The 10196-nt window shown below is 36.7% G+C and overlaps 1 protein-coding gene across 1 annotated transcript; it reads left to right on the forward strand.

Moving 5' to 3' along the window:
* Nucleotides 1-1582: 1582 nt before the first annotated feature.
* Nucleotides 1583-6973, forward strand: pyya (peptide YYa). Its single transcript, XM_008415058.3, has 4 exons — nucleotides 1583-1726; nucleotides 3629-3816; nucleotides 6395-6472; nucleotides 6597-6973. The coding sequence occupies exons 2-4, from the start codon at nucleotides 3629-3631 to the stop codon at nucleotides 6619-6621; spliced, it is 291 nt and encodes a 96-aa protein (XP_008413280.1). The 5' UTR covers nucleotides 1583-1726; the 3' UTR covers nucleotides 6622-6973.
* The last annotated feature ends 3223 nt before the right edge of the window (nucleotides 6974-10196 follow it).

The following is a 10196-nucleotide window of genomic DNA, read 5'->3' on the forward strand; positions in this document are numbered from 1 at the left end:
TATATCTTTGAATAAAAATCAATTAGTCAATGTCAGAATGGAGAAGAGACTCGAGGGAAGATCTGATTGCAACACAAATCTTCTGTCACTGAACCTGAGTGGGTTTGAAAAAGCTGACATTTTAACTTCTGTCCAATCAATAAAAGGAAATTAGAGAGTAAACAGCAACCTCATAACCAAGAGGCAGTAGCTCTAATGTCATCAAACCTGTTAATAAATCCCCAGTGGAATTGTTCTAAATCTGATACAGAAGAAGTGAAGCTGTTAAAAAACTAGCTGCTGCTGTTTCCACTGAAGGTGACCTAAGTTTGACCTCGTCTCCTAGTAACCATTAACAGGCCCCATCATTAGCATCATTATCCTCATCCTAATCTGGCTTAGACATCAGATTCCCAACCTGTAGGTATCTCTGCCACGTTCTGTATTTCAGCCTTGGAAACTAAAAACTCATATGATCAAAGTAACCTGCTAAAGACATTGGTTTGGTCACAAAACTGCACATTGTTATAACAATAACAATAATAAAAATAATATATTTTTAAACATATTTGAATATACACCAAATAAAAACATTTAATCAAGGAGCATCTCACATCTTCAGCTCCTTCTGTGAAAACTGGTCTCACAAATCTGGGTGTTGTCTTTGACATTTCCCCATCTTTTGACAATCACTGCAAAATATTTATTCATAACTATTTAAACATTTAAGGATCATTCCTAAGTTGAGACAGAATGAGTTATCACAGAATGAGCTAGATCTGCTGCAATAGTCTTTTTATTTGTTTGAATCAAAGTTCCCCGGCTCGCCTTCAGTCTGTACAGAACGCTGCAGTGAGGCTGCTGATTAAAACTGACAGCAGAGACACATTTCTGCTGTTCATGCCTCTAGTGCTCTGACTTCCTGTGCACTTCATGGTTCACATTTAAATTTTGGTTTTAAATTTCTAGCCAATCCACGGCCAGGTTCCAAAAAACAGTCTGGGCCTTTTGGATCCTCAGGCTTTGTTTAGGACCCTGAGCTGTTGGCTGAACCTCAAACCCGTTTTAAAAGTTGTGGAAGTGGTGCTTTTTGGACTGTGGCTCCGAGGATCTGGAAAAGATTCTTAATGGAAAACAAAACTTCAAAATGATCCAAATATCCAAACTAAAGTGAGCAGCAAAACATAAAAACCCACTGTTCACAAGAAAAAGAGCTTTTTAGAGCCAACGCTGCATAGAGGAGCAAAACCATTTGTGGTTCATATTAAAATATAGGCTGCTCTATTTGCTTTCACAGTAGAAATGTGGGTCAAGTTGCTGTTGGGAAACTGTAATCTTGGTTCTCACAAACATAAACACCTACGTGATGGCTGGATGACCCACTTTGGACCATCTGGAAGTTGGATTCACACAACGCAAGTATGAAATTTCCAATGAACACGACTTTCTGAATGTCTTGGCTCAAAATGTCATCTGTTGGCTGCATCAGAAACACACAACTAACGCATTAGTAATGTCTCCATCGTCAGCACCATCTGACGCAGTCACTCTCCTGGTGTAACCCCTCCCATCTCTGCTGCCACAAAACCATATAAATCACTTCAGCTGCAGGTTGGAACCAAGGTGCGTCGACCTGCAGAGTGAGATCTCACCGAGGAGGAGAGGAAGAGAAGGACTGCAGAACTCAGAGCCTCTGCTGCTGTCAGAAACCACCTGTGACTCCAGCTGCTGCCTGGAACTTCAGAAAGTAAGTCTCCATCCACCTCCAGCTTCTCTCTTCAGTTCAACCCGTCAGCATGTCGTTAAGAGCCTAACTGTGCAACTTTGGAGCGTCTGCTGTCAAGTTTTTGTATTATTATTATTATTATTATTATTATTATTATTATTATTATTATTATTATTATTATTATTATTATTATTATTATTATTATTATTATTATTATTATTATTCATGTCCAGTAAAGTCTTCTCCAAAACAAGGATACAAACCTTAAAGTCTTAAAACAACAGAACTTCCCAGCTGAATCTATGCAGACATGAAGCTGGACGCCTCTGTTCGCCTCCCAGAGCTCGTCTGAAATTGAACGAGCTTCTGATGAAAGTCCGTTCAGCACCACAGACAGCTTAGGACTCAGTTTGGGTCCAGACCTCGTTTCCGAGGTGTGCTTTTCTCTTTTCCTGTCTCTGAGAATTCATTGCTCTACAGAGACTCGGCAGGTCGGGCCTCAGCCACAGTCCGAGCCCAGAATGATCCTAAGTAACGTCCTACAAGGCGTTACAGCCGCCAACCTGTCATAGTTCATTGAAGGAGCAGAGCTCTTCTCACTTAGCGCGAGGAAAGGAACGAACAAGACAACATGAAGTGTATTTTCAACAGTATTCGAAGATTTGAGACGACACGTACGCACGAGTCTTATAATAATAATAAAAATAAATAAATAAATAAATAATAATAATAATAATAATAATAATAATAATAATAATAATAATAATAATAATAATAATAATAATAATAATAATAATAATAATAATAATAATGTTTTCCTAAGCGTTTGCATTATTCGTCTGTTCGTCATTTTCTATCAATACATGCGGGGATCTCATGTGGAATTAAATTTAGTTGCATATTTAATTGAAAACTTTCTCTTTGAATGTATTTTGGTTCTGACGTCATTAGGCTAGATTCTTTTTTTCAAGTATGACAAATTGCTTCCTGAAGAGGTCAGAACAATTCTGCGGAAACTTCTGCTGGTCAGCAATTATTTATTGGGTTAAAAATAGTAAAAAAAAGAAACAACAACAGAAAAGGCCTACTCGGGAGTTGACTCGTCTGCTTCCTGTACACAGCATCGATTCTTTAATTCAGTTTGATATTTACACAAACACCTATGAACATCAGCAAAGTCTAAGAGACACCAGTCATTGTTATCAAAATATCCTCATATTAATAAACCCTTATATATATATATATATATATATATATATATATATATATATATATATATATATATATATATATATATATATATATATATATATATATATATATATATATATATATATATATATATATATATATAAGGGTTTATTAATATGAGGATATTTTGATAACAAAATATCCTCATTAATATGAGGATATTTTGATAACAATGACTGGTGTCATATATATATATATATATATATATATATATATATATATATATATATATATATATATATATATATATATATATATATATATATATATATATATATATATATATATAATTCATAACCTGTCTAAGAACTTCCATGCTCTTAAAAATAGTCAATCAATTTTGTTTCCACTTTTCTCTTTTCCCCCATTTTATTAGTATTTTATGTTCTGTTCTGGCAGCTTGGTCAACACTGTGGTCAGTCTAGTTACCCTACAGTGTTTAGCACAAATGACTGAATACAATGTACGACAAAAAGTCAGTTCAGTACTTGAACTGACTTTACACCAAATATATATATTATATTATATTATATTATATTATATTATATTATATTATATTATATTATATTATATTATATTATATTATATTATATTATATTATATTATATTATATTATATTATATTATATTATATTATATTATATTATATTTTATTATATTGTGTCTGCTGCAGATGGCTCTGATGCTGAGACCATGGACGATGCTGGTGGCCGCTGTGCTGTGTGTGCTGGTCTGTCTGGGAGCACTGGCAGATGCCTACCCTCCAAAGCCAGAGAACCCTGGAGACGACGCTCCACCTGAAGAGTTGGCCAAGTACTATACGGCCCTGAGACACTATATCAACCTAATCACCAGACAGAGGTCAGTGCGCGTCCTCCATGTCCCGCAGGGCACGTAGTTCAGGATAGATGTGTGGAACTCGTTTTAGTTTCATTAATGATGACAGAAAGAAAAAGTCTGTCTTTTAAAACTGTAAAAGAAACAATGATCTGATTCTTTTTTTTTTTTACACTGATTTTAGGATGGCTCTGCAGAAATCCAATTCATGAGATTACCATTTTCTAATTGCTCATTTTTACCACTGAACAATTTCCACCATTTTACAGGTAGAAAAAGCAACTCAAGATGTTAAAAAAATTATTACATTGGGATGAAAACATTACCCTTGAATTTAGTGTTTTTTCTTTCAACTTTTCCACTTGAGATCACATACATTCTACTTTGATTGAGTCACAACAGCAACCACTTCCCCAGTCCTGCTCTCAACATGGGGTTCCTCCATGCATGGAGCTGAAGCTGGAGCTCTGATCAGATTACGGTTCTTCCCCTGAACCTCCAGGCCTCCAAATCTACAGCAGCAGAGCAATAAAAGTTATAAAGATGGACCCAGAGAGAATCCCAAATTTAGTTATCAAGGCCAAATCCAGGCCTGATGTTCTCAGGTGTAATGCAGTGTTGAGCTTTTTTATTTAAAGTAGTCTGGCTCAGGGGCCATCTGCTCTCATTCATGAAAGTTAAATAGCTTATTGATACTTGAAGGCTGGAAGAATGCAGTCAAGAAAAACACATTAGTTTCTTTTATGTCTTCCTGGGGACTTGATTATAAAAACACTTTGTGACCAATAAAATATGTTACTGTTCCCATACTCCTGTTTCATATACACTACTGAGTTTAAAGAGCGGAGCCTTACTTATAGGAAACTGTGTGAACGTGGAATTATTTTTGTGCGTTGTGTGCTTTTGTTATATTCAGACAAAAGCACATTTACATTTTTCTGTGCTTTCAACATGTAAGTGCTAAGATAAACAACAAAGGTAACAGAGAAATAAATAAAAGCTGTACATTTGGTGGAATCTGGGAGAGGAAGCCAAGTTTTATTGGCCAAGCTTAAAACCAGGCGCTGATAATTGGCTATTTGCTGAGACTTTTTTTTTAACAAACCAAACTCAAACACCAAGATTGAAGTCATAGCATCAGATTGTAGCTATACCACAACAAACTATGAAGATTATTCTTTGTAATTTTGCAAGAAAGGTAAAAATAAAACAGCCAATTCTTTTAAATCCTAAATTTAAATGATAAACAATGTAAAATGTTTAAATTGATATCTGTTGAAATGGTTAAATCGAATTTAATAGTATACTCATTTTCAGGAATCAAATGTTAAACTTCTAGATATATTGTCTATGTTTAAGCATTTATGGGGCCCCTGAAGGCCAGGGGACCCTCTGCTCAATTCACTTATTCCTTGGACTGGCTCTGAACCAGACTCACAGTTAGTCATTTACACAAAGAAAGACATTATCAGAAAGAAATTGGAAGAAATATTGAACTGTAAATTCATATTTTATTTTAAAGGTACTTGTATCTGTGTTCTTAACAGAATTGACTAAATTCCACATTGGAGGCTAAAAACTAAAAACCAGTCAGGATATCTGTATTGGTGCATCTCCATATGAAGCACGCAGATTCAAATTATGGTAAAAATATAAAAACAGAAAAACTAAAAGAGACTTCACAATAAAAGCAAACTTACAACAAAGAAAAAAAAATACTGTACAGTTATTAAAAATATTCTCAGATCAAATGAAATGTGCCACTGAGTGGAGTTATTTTTAACAAATGTACAGTATGTGAATATGCATCGAATGCAGCATCATAAAAGATGCACATAAAGTTTAAAGTTTTCACTATTTTCTTTCAGATGAAAGTGGAAATGAGATAATAACAGTCATGCAGGTAGAAAAATATGGGCTGGACCGACTCTGGAGATTTATGGTGTAGAACTGACCATTATGAGACATGGAGAACATCTTACAGTATGAGACGGAACCAGCTGGGAAACCAAATGTGTATTTCTTGCCTGATTGCTTCCCTGAAAGGCAGCACATACATACACACACACCAATTAGCAAACACATGCACACACACACACACACACACACACACACACACACACACACACACACACACACACACACACACACACACACACACACACACACACACACACACACTGACAGACTGAGATGAAGAAGCGGGGCGTAAGATTGGATGCTGTGATTGTGGGGTGTGTTGATGGGAAAACAGGAGCTGCAGCTCGGGCTGCTGGGGTTTTATTGTTTCTGTTAGAAAAACACCTGCAATCTACTGTCTGGTAAACCATACAATGGTTTCACATGAGCCCAGATGCCCCTGAAGCCCCACCTCAAGTAAAGGTGATGGGGACGACAGGGGGGCAATGATTGTAAATCTGCATCACAGCTTTCCTCATAAACACTCACTTAACGTATTGTGTACATCCTAATGAAATCTAAAAAGATAAATTATGTAATAAAAGAGTTATTATGAATTTGAAAACACATCAATATCTTTGGTAAAACTGCAGTTTAATTGGATTTAAACTCAGATTTAATGTCTCCCTGTTCCCCTCTACAGATATGGGAAGCGCTCGGCTCAGGAGGACGTGGTGGCAGAGCTGCTGTTTGGAGGCGACAGCAGAGATCAGAGATCAAGGTGGAGCACCTCATCCACCCTGGGGGGAGCGTGTGTGTGTTTGTGCATGTGTGTGTGTGGAGAGGTGGTACATGTGACAAAGAGCCAGATGCTGACTGGCTTCTCTCTGTCTGCCTCTCAACAGATACGATGACTCCTTCATGTGGTGACACTGCAGCCCTCCTTCCTCCTCATAGTGCTTCTCTTCTGGGGTCTTCCCAGAATGCAGCTGGAGGAGCCAACAGGTGCCTCTCACCCCCTCTAAAGCCAACAGAATGACCATCGCTGACTGGAGCACAAGCTCTCTCTATGTCTCTCGTCATTTCGACAACTTTGTTGTTCCAACAGTGCTGTGCTGTAAGTCAGTGTCCAGATTAAAACATGTGAGGTCAGAGCAGCCAATCAACCTGGGAACCGTGTCTTTGTGTCCCTCCATCACTGTGTCGTGAAGACATTCCATTTCACTGTTGCCACTGTCAAGAGGAAGAGCAGAGGATGTGAATAAAACAATTTTCTGTGTGACTAACGTTTGTTTGACTTCCTTGTTATGGGATGAAAGTCTGGAACAGACTGAGCTGTATGGTGTAGAAGACCAATATCAACATTTTGTCATAAATTTGTACGACATCATGATAGTCAGTAATCCAAAACATGATGTCATACAAACAGTGGTGTCCTCACTGCCACAGGATCTTTTACCAGAAGATGAAGAAAATCCATCGCAGAACAGAAACAAACACACAAACAGCCACACGGGGGCGCAAGTCCAGACTCAAATCATTACCACGAAAATGGTGAGGACAGGACAGATCGAGGTCGTGGAGCTTTAACACATAAAACACTGGATATATAAATATACATAAGGAGGAACATTACTCAAATCTCAGGGACATGTTCTTTAATTTTTTTTTCAGACTTGATGTGTTACTTTGTGAGATCTTTATCCCTATGTCGTAATTTCAAACAGTTTCTGTATAATAGGCTAGTTCAGGTCTGGCTGTAACCAGGTCTGGGAGTGGCTGAAAGAAAGAAGAAGAATGTCAGGACTAATCACAGTGAATTCTTAGTTTCTTTCAAAGAAATCACCATTCTAAGCCTGTTAGCGTTGTTTGATATTCACATTTATTTGATGGTCAAAATCTCTTGAGCTCTTTATCAAGCAAGACCAGCCACTCCAAGGCACTTCACACTACATTCAGTCCTTAGTGTGTGAAAGACACTATTAATGTCCAGTGATCTCAAAACTGTAGGTATTGTAGAGCGGTCATTTCATTTAGTATGTATATTTTGCAAACAAACCAAATAATTGGAATAGAATTCAGCTCAGTTTGAAAATGTCAAACAGTAATATGGTTTTATCTTGATACCAAAGTGTAAAAACACACAAAGTAATGATGTCGTAAGGAGACTGTAAGGAGTTTAGGAACAGGAGTGTGTCTGCGGTGTTTCTTTTTGTCTAAACATTAAAGGATACACAAAAAACAAAAACAAAGCAAGTATGAATGCAGGAAAATGTAATTACTATAATACTTAAAAATGTTCTGTTTCCTGCCTTTTGATGCACAGCCTTACCCTCAAGATCTTCACTAAATAATATTTTTTTCTTTCTTTGTTTTGCCACTACATTTTCTAATCCATTTACCTGCGTTAAGACGCAACATCCAACCTTTCCCCTGGGTGGTGGTGTTGATTCGCTTTGGAACTAGTTAAAGAACCAGCAGATAGTTCAGAGCCCTGCGTTCAGTCATCCATTCAGAGGTTGTCTAGATCCTGTCTAGAAAACAAAGAGCTGTTAAACTTTTCCATAACATTAAATAAAAAAAATAAAGATTTAAAGTCAGCAGGATCTCCTTTAGGGGCTTTGTTTAGAACCAGGGGTGAAAGTAAGGGGGTACGGCAGGGTACTGCATACCCCTAAAAGATTTAGCGGGGATACGCAGTACCTGCAAGAGAGGAGAGCGGCTGTCTGCTGTAAAACATCAACGGGTTCACTGTGCAGCAGTGAGTTCACCCACTAATCAGCCGTGACTGATAAGTTTTTCAAGAACAATCTAAAACAGACTTAATCAGTTAATAAATTGCTTTTTTCCCATTTCATATGTTTCTGAACTCTTCGTGCTTTACTAGAGCAGAGGTGCAACATGTCGGACAAACTAAACGCCGCCAGGACGCTGAGAGCAGCACGTCCTCTGACTCCTTATCAAAACATTCAGAACTTTAGTAAAGAACAAAAAAAAATCAACAAAACGTGTTCAAATTAATGACCCAACTACAATAATATCTCAGTAATTATTGTTTCAGCAAGGTGTTGCGCAATTCTGTGCGTTTCGGTTCCATTACTAGCAGAGCAGGAGTTTAAAATTAACTAATCAACCACCGCTGTGTTCAGGGAGGCTTATTAATGATAGCAAAATAAATATCAAGCCCGCAAACCTGATATCGTAACGGACTGATTGTTATGTTTTTAACGTAATCTCAGGTCGAATTGTGGAGCGCAGGAGGTTGCTATGGCAACAGGCAGCGCCGTGCAGAGACCACTAAAGGGTCAGGTGCTCAATAAAAAGAGGGCACATCTAACTGCATTCTAGGACAGACTATTAAAGCCACACAGCTTTCAGAGTTTAATAATCAATGATAAATTACAAAATTGTGAGATATACAATCAAAGCTAAGGGAAATCATATACAGAGCATACAACTGTGCATATGTAAGATATTTTATTAGTAATTTCTTTCTGCATGTTTATTTTGTTATAGGAAAGTATTGCAATATTCAAACCCGCAATTTAGCAAGATATGTAAATCAGAGCTGGACCACCAGACATATTTTGTCTTTACAGAATTACACTATTAAAAATATAAACAAGGGCACAATGCAACCTTTTAGTGACTGTAATCTATAAAAAGAGCTGCCTGTTTGCTGCAGTGGAGATGAAGATGGTCCATTCAGGAAAGCAGAGCTGCATCAAACTTTAACGTGGAACTGCAGAAAAAAGAAAAAAAACAAAAGCAAAAATTGAATTGTTAACGCATGTCACCATGAGAAAAACCTACTGAGTTTTGCTTAAAAAAACTTTTTAAAACATTTAAATCACACATTTGTCTCATGAAGTGATCGTCGGGGGAAGGATCCAAAATCACAACAAAAGATTTCGGATGTTTGCAAATAAAAGTTTATGTTTGGCAAGTACATTTTTAAGTTCACAAGACAAAAATTAGTTATTTAATTTAAAAAAAGTTTTTTAAGCAAAACGATTTGTTTTTAAAAAAGGAATCATAACAATTCTAAAAGTTTTGATTACAATTTTATTTTACTTAACTGAGGTTAATTTTTTTTTTCAATTGAATAATTGGGAAAAATTTTAACTTCATACTCTGCAAACCAGACCCTAAACTTAAAAGTCTGGGTTGAGTTTTTTCCCCTTCATTAATTACACACTTTATATCTATCATGGTAATTCACAGTGAGTTATTTTTAATTCTAAATGAATATCCTTGTTGGACTTTTATTTAAGTGTTATTCATCTTCAAGATAAGTTTACCTAACGCCAAAATAAATGCAATGTACATTATGCAGCAAAGGAAATTAGAAGATCTGACATATATCCATTATGGAGATGATAGGTTTTGGACGGGCGATGTGCCTCGTACACAGGGAAGAAGCTTTTTAGTTATCTATCTTTGATAGCAAAGTCGTTAGCTAGCAGCTAGCTAACAGCACAACAACAGCCTAATGTCAGTATGAT

The sequence above is a fragment of the Poecilia reticulata genome, chromosome 8 (genome assembly GCF_904066995.2).
Source record: "Poecilia reticulata chromosome 8, P_reticulata-male-v2, whole genome shotgun sequence".
Taxonomy (NCBI): Eukaryota; Metazoa; Chordata; class Actinopteri; order Cyprinodontiformes; family Poeciliidae; genus Poecilia; species Poecilia reticulata.